Below are 18,841 nucleotides of genomic sequence, written 5' to 3' on the forward strand. Positions count from 1 at the left end.
GCAGAGGGGTGAACTGGATCCTGTGAAATGCTCTGGGGTTTGGGATCTGCTGAACGTTGTCCCCTTCAATTACAGAGTCATCCAGAAAAAATATGCCGCTGGGAAACCAGATCAAAAGGACCTCAGTGAGAATCTGGCTGCGGCTCAGGGGCTGGCCCACATGATCATGGAATGTGACAGACTTTTTGAGGTGAGTGAAAGGCTCCAACCGTCTTCCTTCCTTATAGCTCTTGGAACTCGATAAGACAGTTGGAATGGTTACTGCATTTATGGCTTATTTCTGAGTTTTGTTTTTTTTTTTTTTTTGACAATGGTACACTGAATAGTGCCTCCCAGAAATATGAGGAGGCAACCCCGAAGTTGAGGCTTTGACAGTTAAAGACACTTGGGTTTACCATGATGATGATGTTTATAAAAACGGCTGCATCAAGTTTCCGTGCCAGGTCCTGGGCCAGCCAACTATAGTATATTTAATGTGACCTCAGGACTTGATTAGATTCAATGTATGTGTGTGTGTGGAGGGGGGATACTGAACAATTGCGGTTAACTCTGAATCAGTGACAGCTTATGAATACAGCCACAGACATGCTAAAGGAGCAAGTGAACTAGACTTCTGGCATCCTTTTTGTGGCAAAACTGGCATTTGCAAAAGGAAAAAGTGTGCTAAAAAGGTAAAGCTGTTTTCTGAGTCATGTTTGATGTTCCCCTTAAGTCTGTGCACTTTTTAAATTTCCCTAGTCCAAGTTTTGCCAAACTGAATAAAAATATATGACAAGTAAAATCAAAGAAAAATGGAAAGGATGAATGGGAAGTCGTGGCGATGTTCTGAATAATAAATATAGCCTCAAACAGATCTGGGTTTCCTGACTTTCAGAAGCCCTTTCTCCCGACTGCTGTCACTGATCTCAGACACACACCTCTTGCCCTGCGGCACCTGGCCTGTCACCAGTACCGTGGTTTTCGGTGACGCTACTTCACTTTCTCTATCAGTCTCAGCATTTCTGTGTTGCTCTTCTGTGTGCCCGTTGGTTCAGGTCCCGCTCGAGATGGTGGCCCAGTCTCATAACTCGTATGTGGAGGCTGAGATCCATCCACCAACTCTGGAAGAGCTGGGGGCCCAGCTGGAGGACAGCGGGGCCACTTTCCACACGTACCTGGAACATCTCGTCCAGGGCCTCCAGAAGGAAGCCAAGGAGAAGTTCAAAGGATGGGTCACGTGTCCAAGCACAGACAGCACAGAGCTTGCTTTCAAAAAGGTAATCTTGGGTCTTGGAAAAAAAATTTACTCCCAAAGAGCCACATCTAACAACCTGGAATTTCAAGTTCCATAATCGATGAGGCTTCTTGAACACCCAGTGAAGCCTGGTAGGTTCTGAAGAGCCAGGGACCTCTCAGCCGCTGCGGGTGTCTTTCCCCAGGTGGGAGACGGGCCCCCGCTGAGGCTGTGGAAGGCTTCCGCCGAGGTGGAGGCGCCCCCCTCGGTGGTTCTGAACCGCGTGCTGAGGGAGCGCCACCTGTGGGACGAGGACTTCGTGCAGTGGAAGGTGGTGGAAATGCTGGACAAACAGACGGAAGTCTATCAGTACGTGCTGAACAGCATGGCGCCCCACCCCTCCAGGGACTTCGTGGTTCTCAGGTAAGCCTGACCCTCTGCTCCAAAAGCAGGGTGAGAGCTTCAGATGAAAGCATTTCACTGCATTCTCCCACCTAAGTTCAGCCTCCACCAGGAACACTGGCACCAGCCCTCAGTTCATTTCCCTCGGTGAAAACTGACTGCCCTATTCATGCCCGACCTCCTGCTTCTTTCACCCAATTCACAGTTCTGCCATGCTCTCTTATGGCCCCTTTCATTATGGAGCATACGGTTTATTAGGCCATAAATATCGTTCATTTCCTCAGAACAGAGTCCCAAGAAGAGCTGCTGTTTGTCCAGCTGAACTTTCTGCCAAATTATGCAAATTGAATCTCACTGGCTTTTCTCTTGATTTTGTTTTTCTCCGCCTGGAAAAGGCAAGTCTTCAGTGGTGTGGCTCTCCATCCAGAGTGTGTGTAACTTCAGAATTCATCTGTATAACTTCACACGTTCAGTCTATGCTCAGTCGTGTGCAATTCTTTGCGACCCCATGGACTGTAGCCTGCCGGGCTCCTCTGTCCATGGAATTCTCCAGGCAAGAATACTGGAGTGAGTTGCCTTGGTCTCCTCCCGGGGATCTTCCAGACCTAGGGATCTAATCCAGGTCTCCTGGATTGCAGGCAAATTCTTTATCCTCTGAGCCACCAGGGAAGCCCTTACATGTTTATAAGTCATCCCCATGCATGGAAACCTTGGCCCAGCCCTGAAGATCCAACTATGCTGAGACACTCGAATGTCCAGAAAGATTTCAGGGCCTGACAAGGCTTGAGACTCTGATCTCGTCTGCTGAAATATTGCTTCTAATAGATTTGTGAGTTGAGTTCCAGACCCCTGTTCTCTGGATTTAGAGTGGGATGCTCAACCAACAGTAGGCAGTGGGACAGTGGAGCTGTGTATGTTGGCTGGTGAGTCTGTACTGAATCAGAAAGAATGGGGATGGAGGATACTGACAAACCCAAATAAAATATAATTAAGTACAAAAATTTTTTTTACTGATAACTGATGGTGAATACCATCTCTTCTCATATATTAGCAGTATTAAAAAAAAATCACTGGTGAAATTCCCAAATGCATATTTAAAATAGTTTCTTTATTAAACTAGTCTTGATGGCAAACTAAAGATTACTTTTCACATGAGCTATTTCTGCCTTTGGAATTGGTCCTTAGGACCTTGAATTTCAAGGGTCATTTTTTTTTTCGCCCAAATATACGTGTTTATCTTAGCCACAATGGGATCCTGGTGGAGAATGTGGGAAATTGTAAGCATGGCTTCTTGACACAGTTATTGGGACATTACTCATCTCATTGGAAGTTAAATATTACACCTTCACTGCTGCCAGCAAGAAGTCAAATAGTTCCAGGATGGCAGCCCTGGGAACTGGTGGGTTAGAGCCCCACCATGGTCCACTCTCCACTCCCCTTAGAGGAGGCTGAGGGCCAGAGTCCATTCATGGAAGAGCCCTCCTCCCACTCTTCCTGCAGTGCCACTTGCCTGCCATTTTTAGAGTCCCATTCCATCCTGGCCTTGTGCCAGGCACTGTTGGAGACTCAAGATACTGCTGTGAACAGACCACAGTCCTGCTCTGTTGAGATTTATATTTTATTAGGAAGAGTCAATAAAGAATAAGCAAGGGGACTAGGATTTCTTTTCTGTTGTTGTTCAGTCACTAAGTCGTTTCTGACTCTGTGACTCCATGGACTGCAGCTTACTAGGCTCTCCTGTCCTTCACTGTCTCCCGGAGTTTGCTCAGATTCATGTCCATTGAGTCGGTGGTGCTATCTAATCATCTCATCCTCTGCCACCCCCTTCTCCTCCCGCCCTCAATCTTTCTCAGCATCAGGGTCTTTTCTGTTGAGTTGCTCTTCACATTAGATGGCCGAAGTATTGGAGCTTCAGTTTCAGCATCAATCTTTCCAATGAATATTCAGGGTTGAGTTCCTTTAGGATTGACTGGTTTGATCTCCTTATAGTCCAAGGGACTCTTAAGAGTCTTCTCCAGCACCACAATTCAAAAACATCAGTTCTTTGGTGCTCAGCCTTCTTTATCGCCCAGCTCTCACAAGGCTGTGATCCATGAAGGGGTTACTTATCTTAGGGTGATACATAAGATAGAGGGTCAGAGCAGAGTCTCACTGTGTTGATATTTGATCCAAGACTTGAAGGAGAAGGTGGGTGGACCATGAAGCTGAGGGAAGAGAACTCGACACCCAAGAAGATGAATAATGAACCAGACATGTTGCTTGTAGCAGGAATTCCTTATGGTTATGATACAAGAGGTAGAAAGTGCCATGGATGGTCTCCTTTCAGGATTACCATGTTCATGTCTCACTTCATCCCTTTCTCTAGTTCCTCAGGAGGTTCCAGTGATAGTCACTGAAGCCTTTTTCCATTTTATCCCCACAATCTATTCAACTTTCCGTCTTATTTCTTAATCATAGCATCATGCATGAAAAGAGAATGGTCATACCCATGGAGAAGTTGCTAAGAAATTTGTTGGGCTTGCTTATTCCCAAGTTTCTTGGTAATATGTTTCTTGTGTGGTAGAAGAAGATGAAGTTATAGATAAGATAACTAAGCAAGGGGATAGGATTTGTGACTTAATAACTGAGATTATGATAATCAAACCCATATCCTGTGGTAGAAATGGTTGCTACAGAGATGCTCCTGACTTCCATCTACAACCTTTTCCTAAGTGGTACCCGCTTCTGTATCTTCCCTGGTGGCTCAGAGGTTAAAGCATCTGCCTCCAATGCGGGAGACCCGGGTTCCGTCCCTGGGTCGGGAAGATCCCCTGGAGAAGGACATGGTAACTCACTCCAGTATTCTTGCCTGGAGAATCCCATGGATGGAGAAGCCTGGTAGGCTACAGTCCACAGGGTCGCAAAGGGTCGGACACGACTGAGCGACTTCACTTACTTACCCCCTTCTATGCTTGAATAGCTCCAGTAACAATGAGCTCACTACTCCTCATACAGCCCATTCCATTTTTGAAGAGTACACATTATGAGACAGCTCTTCTCTGCACTGGATTGAAACACGCCTTCATATCTCTGCTTTCTGGAGTCAAATCAACTGTATTTATTTCTTCTCCCACTCAAGAGCCTCTCAAGGATTTGAAGGCAGTTAGTAGTCCACATGTGTCGAGTTTTCTTCTAACTGAGCATCGTCAGCTCATGTATCCTTTCAGACTTGAGTGGAGCATCACCTCCTCCAGGAAGCCTTCCCATGTGCATGATCTCAGTTCTCGTTGCACAGCCTTATCACTGTGCTTGTCAGCATGTTTCAGAGTTCTCTCTGGAGGTCTGTTTCTCCTCCTGATTGGACCTTTGTGTCTTCAGTGGCTTCTCATAGCTTGCACATCCAGTAGATGTTTGGTGAAAGAATTGAATGAGCAAGTCCCGATTCCCAAATGGTGGGACCAGCAGGCCCTTCAGGAATGTGCAGGAGTCTCTGCAGCCTCAGTTTGGGATTTGGAAAGAATCTCTAAAAATTGCGAAGTCGTTTCTGACCTCTGGGTCAGAGGGATGAGACCCCTGCTTTGAACCGCACTGTATAAGCTTTACACACACTTGTGAGAACCATTAGCTGAATCCAAGTAACTGGGCTTGGAATTTGAGCAAGAAAATGTCAGCGTAAGCCTCAGCGCCATGCTCAGGGTTTTCTTTCTCTCTCAGCCGTAATTCCCACGTGTGGGTTTGTTTTGCTGCAGAACCTGGAAAACCGATTTGCCCAAAGGAATGTGTACCCTAGTGTCCCTCTCCGTGGAGCACGAGGAAGCCCAGCTCATGGGCGGCGTGCGCGCTGTGGTGATGGACTCCCAGTACTTGATAGAGCCATGTGGCTCGGGCAAGTCGCGGCTGACCCACATCTGCAGGGTGGACCTGAGGTGAGTGTGGGCTCCTGGAGGTGGCAGGCACAGGGCCTTCTTTCCCATCTGACCCCTACTGCTCTGTCCTTTCCTCCTCCTGACCATTAACACATTGTCTCGATGATTACGAATCATTCCCCTCACTTCTCGTTCCAGCCGTGCTAAAATTCTGACTTTCAGGAGAAGGTCCCATGCCCGTCTTTATTTTCCGTTTTGTCCCACGTGTACTGTGCTTCTCTCACGGGGCAAACGCCAGCACTGGCGCCTGGCACATAGCAGATGCTCAGGAAATACGAGTCCTCTTATGTTTCTTTCCAGCCTGTCCCTTTTCTGCTCCCTCCAGTTGCCCTCCTATGAGAAGGAACTAATTTAAATCCAACCTTTTTCAATGCATTCATGATGCTAAACTGAGTTCTTGGTCTGGGTGGATATAAACTGGGTTTTCTCCGTAAATTCTTGAATTAAGTCAGACTCGTCCCTGAGAGGACGCTATCATTTGAAAGCACCTGGTGAATGCTGCAAAGACAGACCAAATCCTTAGCCAGGAAGGCATTTTCACAGGCCCCCATTGACAGAATGAGGTTCGCAGTCCTCGGAGCAGCAGCCCCTCGGGGAAGGCAGGCGAGCTGACAAGCAGGGCACAGGCGCGCCGTGGTGACCATGACAGGCTGTTGTGACGTGGAAGAGGCTGTCCCACTTCCCTCCCCGTTTTTGTCCCCACAGAGGTCACTCCCCAGAATGGTACAATAAAGGCTTTGGACATCTGTGTGCGGCGGAAGTTGCCAGGATTAGAAACTCTTTTCAGCCCCTCATTGCTGAGGGTCCAGAGACTAAAATCTGAGTTTTCCCAAGTGTGACATCAAACTCAGGGAAGAGGAAGCGGAAGCAAACTGTGGGAGAGAGTGTGAGCGCGAGGAAGCAAGGGAGAGAGAGAGACCGATTGACAAGGTTACTGCTCAAAAGCAGAAGCACTGAGAAGTCGGAATGTCGAAGATGCAAGAATTTCTGAGAACTTTTCCTAGCCTTCCTGGAGACGGCTACATCCCTACTAATATAATATTTTTAAAAATCAAGAACATTTATCTATGTTACTTAAAATTAAATCGATTATTCCTTGTGCGTTGCCTAATTTTGCTATTTAAAGGCTTCTAAGAAGCACTATCATTAACTGTAAATAAATGTTATGTATAGCGTATGTACATATGTGTGTATATCTTTATCTTTACTGTATATATGTACAAAGTCAATTTTATATATAATTGCGTATTTTGAAAAGGAGTGCATCTGATCAGGTGAGCCCCTTCGGCACACGGTTCCTTCCAAGCCTCTCTGGGTCCTGTGTCCCCACTGCCCTGTAAGCTGAGCAGAATCTGCTGCTAACACCAAAGTGTGAAAACAAGTTGTCCGCCCTGATGTTTTACCAAAGATTAGCCAACCAAAGAAAAACACATTAAATGGTTCTCACATGTTGTCAGTTTGTATCATTCAAAACCTGAGAGTGGGGCATTGGATAAAGCGAGGAAAATAATAGTCCTCTTTAAAGCAAAGAAGTGGGTGAGTAGTCGTTACCAGATTTAAGACTATATTACCAGTTGCCATGGGGCCGGCAGATACAGTTTCGCTGAAATGCCAGATGCCCGTGGACCACTGGAGTCAGCTCCAGTGACTGAAACAGAACCTGTATTTCCCTGCTGATTAGAGCTGAATAGAATAGCCTTGGCATATTCACAGCCAAAGGGAGCCTCTGTGTTTTGTTGAGGTTTCATAGATACATTGCATAATGTTCTTAAATGTCATTCTATTTGACCAGTGGCCTATTTAATGGTCACAGTTAATTGACATTTTCTTAACAACGTCTTGCACTGAATTTAACTCTGGACACCAGATAAAGGGAGATGCTGGTCACTCAAGAGTCCTGGACCATTACAGCTTCAGGGAGTTCTAATATTGCTACATATGATGCTCTTAAGATATTACTCATTAAAGTTCTGCAATCTGAAAGACAGGGTTTTAAACTAACATTAAGACCAAAACTGTGTTCTTCAATTAGCTTTAGAAAATATAAACAGGTTTGTTAAGTCCATGTTTCTTCATTAGTCAGTCAAGCTAGCTATGCATTTGACCGAACCTTATTTATTATTGTATGGACTAAGCAAATTGACTATCCTTAACCAATCGCTGATGGATTTTAAGTTGGGTTTTTTTTAATTGTAATTCAGCAGCTCTAGAGAGGAAGATAATTTATTGTGTTTGATTTCAGGGAGAGATTGGTATCATAATTTAGCAATTGGTGTTGGAGGGGAAAAAAAACTGAGTGTTTTCTTTTTATATTGTAATGTTTTCTTTTATCAGCATTGTGCAATTCTTTTATTGAGAGGAATAAAAATGCTATAAATGAGTTCTGGATGGTACAAGTAAAATCATACTGTCTGAATTGTAATCGAGGAATTTTTTTTGTTTCCTTGCCTACCGAAGAAGGTGGTGGCAAACCCACAGTTTTCCATTTGCGCAATGCTCTGTGAGCAAAACAAATTCACACCCTAAATTTAACCACATATGCCAGATTACATAGACAGGCTCGTTAGTGAATTTTAATGCAGCTTAATGCTAGTCCCACTGCAGAGATGGGCCCGCGTGTTTTCAGGAGGTGTGACAGGCGCGCAAGGATGAACAGTGTCCTGTCACCCAGAGCAGGGCTTTTCCAGCCTCAGCAGCACACGGGTCACCTGGAGATCGTGTTACCATGAGCCTCTGATTCTGGCAGGATCAGGCAGGCCTGAGATTCTGGATTCTGAACCAGCTTCAGGGCAAAGACCATACCCTGAGAAGCCGAGATCTCGAGGACACTTAGAATAGAAACAACGTGATTTGATTTCTGACTCCCCTTCTCTTCAAATTACCTTTTTATTTTTTATGCACATACTAAGTACACCCCTGCTGCCTACAGCACAGTGCATCTTAAAAACAACAAAAAAAAGAGGAGAAAGACGCATCAAGCTTGTTTGTCAAATGCCACAGTATTTTATGCATTGTTATCTTGCCAATGGAAATAAAATATACTGCCTTTAAATAATATATTTATACCTCATGTATATCTTTACCTCGATTGTTGGCATCAATCATCAATTGTAAATAAATAATTGCCAAGGCAAATAAATTTATATACATTCAATATACCCCTCTTTTCTCTATAATACATGTTGAGTTTCATGCTTTATATAAATGGAAAACCTGCTTCCTGAAGATTTCTCTATAAAGTAGCATGCTATTAAAAAAAAAGAAAAGAAAAAAGCTCACCATGAGTTTCACACCTCTGTATTGTAGTCAAATCTCTCCCAAATGTAAAGATTTATATAAAAGTATAGATTGTTATCTACAGACCTTCACTAATAGTAAGTGAAGAAGTGAAGTCGCTCAGTTGTGTCCGACTCTTTGCCACCCCATGGACTGTAGCCTACAATGCTCCTCCATCCATGGGATTATCCAGGCAAGAGTACTGGAATGGGTTGCCGTTGCCTTCTCCAGGGGATCTTCCCAACCCAGGGATCGAACCTGGGTCTCCTGCATTGTAGGCAGATGCTTCACTATCTGATCCACCAGGGAGGCTAACAGTCTGGGTGCCTTAACCTGTATCTAAGCCATTATAGTGATGGGTAGGGATTTCTTTTACATTTCACTGTTCTAACATCTGGAAGTTGTAAGAACACTTTTAAAGTATTTTATGAAGGATTCTGTGAGCTCTAGCTACATTCCCTTTCGTTTGAGTGCTCAAGAAATTGAGACTTGATGACGCAACTTATGGCAGCACCACTGGACCATGAAGAGTAGCCAAACCTGAGTCTGAGCCTCTGGCTTTCCATCCTTGTACAGTACAGTCAGCCCGCCATATCTGTGGGTTCTGTGTCCAAGGATTCAACCAACCACGAATCAAAAATACTCCAAAAAAAAAAATTGAAAAACAATTTCAGAAAGTTCCAAACGAAACTTGAATTTGCTGTGCACTGGCAACTATTTACATAGCATTTGCATTGTATTTACAACTATTTACATATAATTTGCATTGTGCTACGTATTATAAATAATCTAGAGATGATTTAAAGTATATGGGAGGATGTTTGTAGGTTATATGCAAATACTACAACACTGAATATTCATTGGAAGGACTGATGCTGAAGCTGAAGCTCGAATAATTTGGCCACCTGATGCGAAGAGCCGATTCACTGGAAAAGCCCCAATGCTGAGAAGCATTGAAGGCAGGAGGAGAAGGGGACGACAGAGGATGAGATGGTTGGATGGCATCATTGACTCAATGGACATGAGTTTGAGCTAAAACTCTGGGAGATAGTGAAGGACTGGGAAACCTGGCATGCTGCACTCCATGGGGTCGCAAAGAGTTGGACACAATTGAGTGACTGAACAATGAACAATAATACCTCTTTATGTAAAGGACTTGAGCAATCCCTGGGTTTTGGTACTTGAAGGGGGTCCTGGAATAATCTCCTGCATACACTGAGGGGTCACTGTACTTGTTCTAAGCTTTACTTCTAAAGGATGACAAAGGTAGCCTCTCATTAAGCAAGCAGGAGCTCTCAGTCTCCTCTAAGGCTAAAAAAGTCACAGCAGCCCCAAAAGACCATATGCCTCCATGGAAATGATCCAGACTCTGCTCTCTGCTCCTCTCCTTCATGCCTTTTCCCATTACTTGCAAGTTTTGCTTTCATAGGCAAAAGGAGGAATTCCCACTGTCCCTTTCCCTCCTCTTTGTGAAAGAAGAACATAGTCGTCATTCTAGCAGCCACACACAACCAGTGTCTTTCAGGGACCCTAGAGTATATGAATTCAAACTTCATTATGAGTCTACCTCATGAAATTCTTTGGTGTAAAACTGTTCTACTTCACTGTCTTTTGATATCGGCAAAAACAACAACAACAACAACAAAAAAACAGTCATCTGATTTCTTCTCAGAAAGTTAACATAAAGAGATAAAACAGACCCTGGCCAAGTGGAGTAAGTCTGTTCACCCAGCCCTTGCAACGACTCTGAACTGCCCAGGTGGCGGTGCCCAGCCACCAGCCACCAGCAGGATGCATCTGAAACATTAAGAGAGTGACCAGGACCCACTCCTAGAGGTACAACCCATGTTCACTTCAGTTGTGTGGTCCCTGCCTCTCCTGACAAGCACAGAATGGTCCAGTGATACCAAGCCACCCTTCCACATCTCTTTGAGTTGGCATGGACCTTCTGCCCATCTTGTTGATCATGTGATAGCCTACCGATTCTCAAAACCCTATTTGGGCATCATTTGTTCCATGGGCTTTGCTGACCACCCATCTGAAATCCACCTGCTTCCGTAATAGTACTCTTATTGCATGAACCACGTCATTTGGCAATAAATCTAACTCTCCCACTAGACTGTGAGCTCTTAGGAACATGGACCACGTCTTGGCTCTGAAACTCCATCTGTTAGGACACTTTATGCTGCACCATTCTATAAGTATTTAAAATGAACTGGGCATCTGAAAACTGGGCATAAAGATGACAGAAGCCATTCTGGAAGTCATAACCTAGTGTGGAGTATTCCAAGGCTAGTGAAATAACTCACATTCTGCGTGTGGCTACTTCAGCTCTCCCATAGCACTGAGAATGGCGCATGAGCTGGTCTTCCAAGAAGTTAAATGTGGCTGTTTCTGAAATTAGCAAATGCTGAACATCTGCTTGCAGAAAATAGGACAGTTTGATTAGTTCATTCATTCGGCAAGTATGCGTGGAGAACTCAAGATGTGCCAGACACTGTTCTAGGTATTCAGTAAATAAAACAGTGAATAAAATCAGTGAACAAAACAGACCAAAAACAAAAACAAAAAAAAACCCTGTCCTCACAGAACTTATGGTCTACAGGAGAAAACAGCCAAGAAACAAGATAAATAATTGACTAGGGGAGCTCCACAGAGGAAAATAAAATTAGAGGAAGGAGACAGATGAGATAGTCAGGGAAACACTTACCAAGGGCCTGGAGTAAAGAACTACTCAAAAGGACGCACTGTTTGATTATCTTCCGTCTGGCTCCACCGGAGCTGCTACAATTACAGCGGTGGGAATGATGTGAGACCTATTCCTTGTGAGGGGAAAGCAGCACGGTGACGGGCGGAAACGGCGCCTCTGAGAGCTAGGCTTGCAGGTGTGGGCCCCTTCTTCCACACCCCGGGGAGGAAGGCGGGCCTCCCGCAAGCACCGCAGATGTGCTGGACGCCTGCCTGTCCCCCCGGGAGCGCTCAGCCCTCAGGTCTAGACGATCAAGTCCTCGTTCTGAGTTCAGATCCGAGCCTGTCTCCAAGGCCCCCCAGATACTTAAGGGCGTTCTCGAGAGGAGCGCCCCCTGCCTGTGAGCTCACAGGCTTGGCTGTCCTCACACCACCCCTGCTGACCTTGACCGTGACCTGTCAGCGCACTGCTGGGCCCCACACTGACATGAGAGTCTGGGAGGAACGCTCCTGAAAAAGACCCAGTTCTCCCCTTGATTCCTCCTTGATACTGCCCGAGTGCTTTCCTGAATCCCCACAGCACACCTGACACCAGGTGTCACGTGTGCTAAGACAACACACACACCCGGGAAAGGACCAAGTAAGAGGCAACTTAAAGCTTCAACCATAAGGGGCTCGGGTTCCAGCTCACTGACCCAAACCTGACCCCAGAGGTGCTCACCTTCCACAGGGAACGGGCAGAGGGACCCCAGGTCGCCTCACTCTCATGCCCGGGTCCCCAGGTTTGGGATGTGATGAACAACCAGCGCTGACAACAAATAGGAACTCAGCCAGCTGAAGACCCAGAACTTTGCGCTCTGGCCGTGTGGCTCCACCCTAAGACCCAGATCAAGACACCGTGGACTCACGGATGTGCCCTAAACCCGAGCCATCTCGGGAAGCCACACGAGGTTCCTGCGGGCACAGTGGTGCCAGAGCTGTGTGAAGGCTTCCTCACCTTCCTTTTCCTGTGCCTGTCCTCACATCAAGGGTGGCAGACACCTCCGCCATCTCCGTGGGTTATCAGTCATCCCATCAGCTGGAAAGCTGGTTGAGGACATTTTCATGTGAATAAGTTTCAGAGGGAGCTGCTCCACTGGAGATTTGCATAATGAAGTCTTTTATCTCCTCGTCTGGCATCAGGGGCTTTCCTGTTACAAGGATTTCAGGCATCAGCAGGTAGATGGGATCTATTTTTGGAATGGGCTTCCCTGGTGGCTCAGATGGTAAAGAATCCAGCTTCAATACAGGAGACCCAGGTTGGATCCCTCAGTGGGGAAGATCCCCTGGAGAAGGGAATAGCACTAAGGAAGAGCCTGAAATGATACTACGACATAAAAAAAAAAAAAAAGTAACCCTGAAAGTCACCTGATCTTGGTGTTCTTAGGTGGTTAAAGCGGGCAGGATTGTTCCTCCACCTGGTCACGGCTTCTCTGGGGAGGCTTGGGTGCTGTGCCCCCAGACAGTCAAGGGTGGGAGCTCTGCCTGAATTCAGGAGGGCTCTTCCATGGAGCCTCCTCCCACCTGCCCCTGCCTTCCACCACCCCCTCCCCCCACCGTCTCTCTTCCCTCCACCACTTCAAAGCTGTCTAAACCTCATCTCTCATCTTTTCTTCTCTGAGACACCCCACCCCCAACTCCTTCGTTTCCAAGCACTTCTGAAGAAATTTCCAAAGTGGTGTGTAGTATCCGCTTTGTCTCAATCCTGTAATGCACAGCTTTGTCAGGAACTTTGTACCCAAGGAAGACCCAAGGCAGCGCCCATATCCAGAGGTGCCAGCCAGGGAGAAGGGACCCTGCCTTTCTGGGGGCTGGATTCCTGCACACTCCAAATGGACAAAAGTCGGTGAGGAAGCCCACCCACTTTAACCATCTAAGAACAAGACCGGGTGATTTTCAGGGTTAGGCTTTTTTTTTTTTTTTTTTTAATGTGGTAGTATCATTTCAGGCTCCTCCTTATCGCCATTCCCTTCTCCAGGGGATCTTCCCAATTCAGGGATCCAACCCAGGTCTTCTGCATTTCAGGTGGATTCTTTGCCATCTAAGCCACCAGGGAAGCCCATTCCAAAAGTAGCTCCCACCCACCTGCTAATGTCTGAAATCCTTATAACAGGAAAGAAAGCCTCTGATGCCAGACAAGGAGACAAGGCGAGCACTGGACCAAAAAATAAGACCACTGGAGACATGGGGGTATCATTGGTTTTACTCATGGTCCTCCAGTTTCTCTGCAGTTCCCTCATCTACAGAGAAAAATGAAACGGGCATAGCTATTGATTCTATCTGAGCCACAGGTAGAGTGTGCCGACTTCCATAGAGATAGGCCGTTCAAGTTATTTTGGAGAAATAAAGTTATTCAGTTGTCTGAAATTCAATGTGCTCTCCAAAGAGCAGTTACTGGGGAGGAGACTGCCCACCACTGGGATCTACTGGAGCCACCCTCTGGGACCCCACCCACAAGAAACACGTACTCCAGAATAGGATTCCTCTCCTAGAACTGCGTGAAACTGAACGTTCGACTCAAATAAGACTTGAGGACTCCCCTGGTGGTCCAGTGATTGAGATCTGCCTGCAAGTGTAGGGGACACAAGTTTGATCCTTGATCTGGGAAGATTCCACATGCCACGAGGCAGCCACACCTACGGAGCCCACGGGCTGCAGCTACTGAAGTCTGAGTGCCGAGAGCCTGTGCCCCACAGTGAGAAGCCCACGCCCTACATGCAGCGAAGACCCAGTGAAGACAAAATAAATAAATAAATAAAATTATTAAAAAAAAAAAAAAACACTTGAAAGTGGCAAAGGAGAACAGATGTGTCCTCAGTTTCCTATCAGCTCGCAGTGTTCCAGTATAAAGCCAGCAGCGTATGTACGAAGCATAGAGAACATTAAAGCAGTGATGCAGTATTGCAGTTTGGCTGCCTTGTTTACTTTTCAGACAGTCGCTGTTCAGGGTTCAGATAATCACAAAGCAAGCATTTAGCATGCCTTTACATGAAATGAAGGAACTTTAACCAGTCATAAACACAGCAACATCTGTCGCTTCTCCAAACTGAACGAGAACAAGATGGGGACAGTCTTTCTCTGAGAAGGCAGAACACTTTGTAATTTGTGTTCAAGGATTAGGGAGTGTAAAACAAACACGTCCTCATGTTCCCACATTCCAGGGTCAAGATGCTATGCAGAGATTGGAAACAGACCCAAGGTGACATCCTGTGAGCCATGCAAACGGGGAAGAGACTCTCCCGCAGCGGCGATTCCCAGGACAGAATTCCGAGTGGAATTTTGATGCCTAATGAGAGGGAACCACAGTCAACCAGAACTTCAAACCTAGAAGTATAAACATCTGGGGACTTTCTGATGCCCTGTGTGCTATAGGTTCTTTGTCTTCCTACTTCAGATCATCACCAGCCATACATGGAATAAACTTCCCACTAAGTAAAAAGTGGTAAGACAATGACAGCTGCATGCATCATCCGGGTCTTGCTGTTTGCAAGGAGTTTTCATACATACTCACATACATGAATACATGTATATACAATATAGCAGGCATCAACCTCACCACAACCCAGTGAAATAGATACCATTATCTCTATTTTTTACAGGAGTAAGTTCAGGTGCAGAAAGGACACATGACTTTCCTGAAATCACCCAACCAGGACTGAGGCACAGGCGACCTGAACTTTGCTCTGCTTCTCCCCTTAATGAGGAGGGTCCCTCTAGGACAGGATGATGAACTCAGGGACCAGGCGTGCAAGTCTGGAAGCTCTGTTGGCTGTGAGAACACTCAGAGGGATTGGCTGAGCGGACCTTCTAAAGAGTGACATTTTGAGTATAATTGCAAATAGCCTCCATCACAAGGGCTTCCTGGTGGCACAGATGGTAAAGAAATCGCCTGCCAATGCAGGAGACACAAGAGACGTGGGTTCGATCCCTGGGTTGGGGAGATCCCCTGGAATAGGAAATGGCAGCCCACTAAGCCTACACAGCAAGCTACATGGCAAGCCTGCTGGAGAGGCCAGGCTTGGAAACGGTGAAGGGCATGCGACGTAGGGACAACACACACCCCTTCTCCGGCCAGGCCCCTCTGTCCAGCCCCTCACAGCCCCTGCCGGTGGGGGGTGGGGGGCGGCGCAGGATGAGAGTGTGACCACTGAGCCCTGTGACCCTGTTTGGACGTGATCACAGCACTGCCAAGTGGTACCAGACCTCCGTGCCCCCTCCTCTGTGCACGCAGCCGTCCCGGTGAGTGCAACCAGACACACGGATGGATCCCCAGCCAGCCCTGTGGTGGGGTGGGAGGGGCCCGCTCAGTCCTAAGGTTTAGGTTCAGAGGCAAGTGGGAGCCCTTGCCCTTGACTATAATTCTCAGCCATTTGCACAGCTGTTAATCAAGACATCTTTTGATTCATTTCTGCTTTTGTTCCTGTGCACAGAGAGCCTTCCAAGCCTGCTGGGAAGGAACATCCATAAGAGATGATCAAGATCTCAGCATTCTCAAGGGCCCTGGTAATCATAATATCTAATGTCATGAAAATTACCAAAACACCGAGAACAGATTCAAAAGACGGGCATAACACCTAGCAGCAGCACCAGGAAGTCGGAAACCCAGCGTGTGTGGAGATTTTCAGAATGTATTGAGGACAGCAAAAAATAAACAGCAGCAATGAAGACTTGTGGGAGGCATATTTAGTGCAAGAATAAAGAGAAGGAAAGGATGGGTCCGTGCTTAACACGGATGATGTTATATCAGTTGAAGACAAAAGGAAACCATAAATATTTCTTCCTTACAGCATCAACTTGCCAAAAGTAAACATCTCCCTCCTGAAAAGTGTAGAACCATACCTGGCTCAGAGAGTGGTTTAAAAGTATGTCCACAAATTATGTGACCCCTGCCTTCAAGAGTTGGAGCTTAATTCTCCTCTCCCTGAGTGTGAGCTATATTCCGTGACTCCTTCTAAGGAATAGAATGTGATAGAAATGACGGAGAGTGATTCATTTCTCATGGGTAGATACCTAGGAGCTGGACCATAGGGGAGGGGAGATGCTAGTGTGATTCCACTGCTGCTGCTGCTAAGTCGCTTCAGTCGTGCCCGCCTCTGTGCAACCCCATAGACGGCAGCCCACCAGGCTCCCCCGTCCCCAGAATTCTCCAGTCAAGAGTACTGGAGTGGGGTGCCATCGCCTTCTCCGGTGATTCCACTAGCTACCTAGAATTGATGCTCCACATAGTATATCTTTGTTTAACATTTTAAGAAACTACCAAGCTATTTTCCAAAGTGGCTGAACACAAGAATTCCAGTTTATCCACATCCTTGTCAACTTGTGACCGTCCATCTTTTGGACTTTATCCATCTAAGTGGGTGTGAAGTCATTCAGTTTTAAATGTTGGTCACAGTTTTAAACTTTAAGCAAAAATAGAAGTTTTAATAGATCACAGGAAATGACAGAATTCAATTAACTCAAGCTCTGGTTCTTTTTTTTTTTTTTTTTAACAATCACTCATTGTTTATTTCAGATCTACAGTCCAAACAATCACAGGGTTGGAAACATGAACTGAATTATGCCCAAAGCAAGGTAGAACAATTCCAGACTCTCACTTGGTCTTGCTCTGATTTTCTTACTATCAGAACAAACCCATGGAGCCAAGTCTGCCTGTGTCAGGGGCTGACTGTAGCTGAGGGTCTTTGCGACCCCATGAACTGTCCATGGAATTCTCCAGGCCAGAATACTGGAGTGGGGATGCCATTCCCTTCTCTGGGGGATCTTCCCAACCCAGGGATTGAACCCAGGTGTCCCACATTGCAGGCCAATTCTTTACCACCTGAGCCACCAGGGAAGCCCAAGAATACTGGTGTGGGTAACCTATCCCTTCTCTACCAGATCTTCCCAACCCAGAAATCAAACCAGGGTCTCCTGCATTGCAGGTGGATTCTTTACCTACTGAGCTATCAGGGAAGCCCTTCCTGTGAATAGGGAAACACACTAAATGAACACATCTTCACCGGGACCTCATAGTCAAGAGACTGAATTAAGAGGAGCAAGGGGTGAAGAAAATCAATCGCATTCCTTCCAGTGCTGTGGGAGACGGTGGGGGCGGGGGGAGTGCGTGGGGATGGGGGGGGCTGGGCCTATACTGGGGAACCTTTCGATCTTAAGCACGCAGCGGGGAAACACCATTGAGAAACACACTCAGGGGTCCACACAGAACAGTACAGACACCTTGAAACAACCAAAAGGCTCCCAGTTCAAAGGGACTGGAAGCTAGTTCTATAAAACCAGGAGGAATGTTCTGCCCAGAGGGACAGCTGGTCAGTCTTGGAACCACAAGAGAGGAAAGTTCAGGGGCGAACTCTGGCAATGCCCGTCGGATGGGCCTGCCTGGGAAAGATGGCATTGGGGCAGTGGGCTTGCAGAGCCTCCCTCCCCCATCCAGTGGCCTCTCCCTGAGGACACATGGGCCACCAGCAGCCCGTCCCCCCATCTCGTTGAATTCTGTTCTATGCCCAACGAGCAACCTTCTGACTGATTTCCTGCCCCAAAGTGGAGCGTCAGGGGGAGATCTCGCCCAGTGTGGGAGGCTGGTTTTGGTCCTCAGATTAGAGTCACAGCTCTAAATGGGAACAGAGGGATTGGGGAGAATATAGAATGGGGAAAAAGCCTCAGAAAGGGCTTCCAGGTCCCCGAAAGCATCATCCCACCGGCTCCTCTTCACCCGGTGTCTCCCCCAGCATCCAAGCACTGAGACATCAGGCAGTGCCTAGCAGGGCACTGGGAGCTTTAGAGAATCACTGTTTCCACTCCTGGGGGAACATTTGCATGATTGCAGATCCTCAAATATCAGAGCCCACAGATCAAGGTAGAGTCCTCAAGAGTGGACATCTTGGGAGTCACAAACAGTGAGTCCCCGCAATAACCACAGCTTCAAAATCCGGCAGGTTTCAAAGAACAGATGCTCAAAGTATCATGCTGTATGTATATTTAAAACTGAGGCAGCCATTCTTCTCAGTGGTATTTGAATGTCTCTGAAATTCAGATTAAGGTGGGGGGGGCGGGGTGGGGGTGGGGGTGGGGTGGGCGGGGTGGTCATGCAAAGTGGCAAAACCCACAGGGAGTCTTTTGTTGCTGGTGTTTAATGTGGCCCTGCTCCCAGAAATACTTTCCCCATAATTGCCCATCTCTACAGGAACACAACAGTTCTAAGCAGAATGTCAAGTGCAGTTTCTGAGAAACCTGAAATTCCTAAAGCTTGTTTTTTGGGCGTTTGGCTTGTTTTTTTTTTTCCTTTGAGGACAAACTATGAAAGGTTTATTCCCCAATATTC

At 46.6% G+C, this 18,841-nt stretch overlaps 1 protein-coding gene across 6 annotated transcripts in view; it reads left to right on the forward strand.

Moving 5' to 3' along the window:
• The window catches only part of STARD13 (StAR related lipid transfer domain containing 13), a 369,156-nt gene extending 360,487 nt beyond the window's left edge, over positions 1-8,669 (forward strand). For all 6 annotated transcript variants that reach the window (XM_055542381.1, XM_055542378.1, XM_055542380.1 and 3 more), the window contains 5 exons: positions 76-190; positions 1,035-1,256; positions 1,419-1,636; positions 5,344-5,520; positions 6,226-8,669. In XM_055542381.1, the coding sequence (XP_055398356.1) occupies positions 76-190; positions 1,035-1,256; positions 1,419-1,636; positions 5,344-5,520; positions 6,226-6,343 (850 nt within the window). In that variant the 3' untranslated portion in view covers positions 6,344-8,669. The remainder of the gene's footprint in view (positions 1-75; positions 191-1,034; positions 1,257-1,418; positions 1,637-5,343; positions 5,521-6,225) is intronic.
• The last annotated feature ends 10,172 nt before the right edge of the window (positions 8,670-18,841 follow it).

Source organism: Bubalus kerabau, chromosome 12 (assembly GCF_029407905.1).
Source record: "Bubalus kerabau isolate K-KA32 ecotype Philippines breed swamp buffalo chromosome 12, PCC_UOA_SB_1v2, whole genome shotgun sequence".
NCBI classification, from domain to species: Eukaryota; Metazoa; Chordata; class Mammalia; order Artiodactyla; family Bovidae; genus Bubalus; species Bubalus kerabau.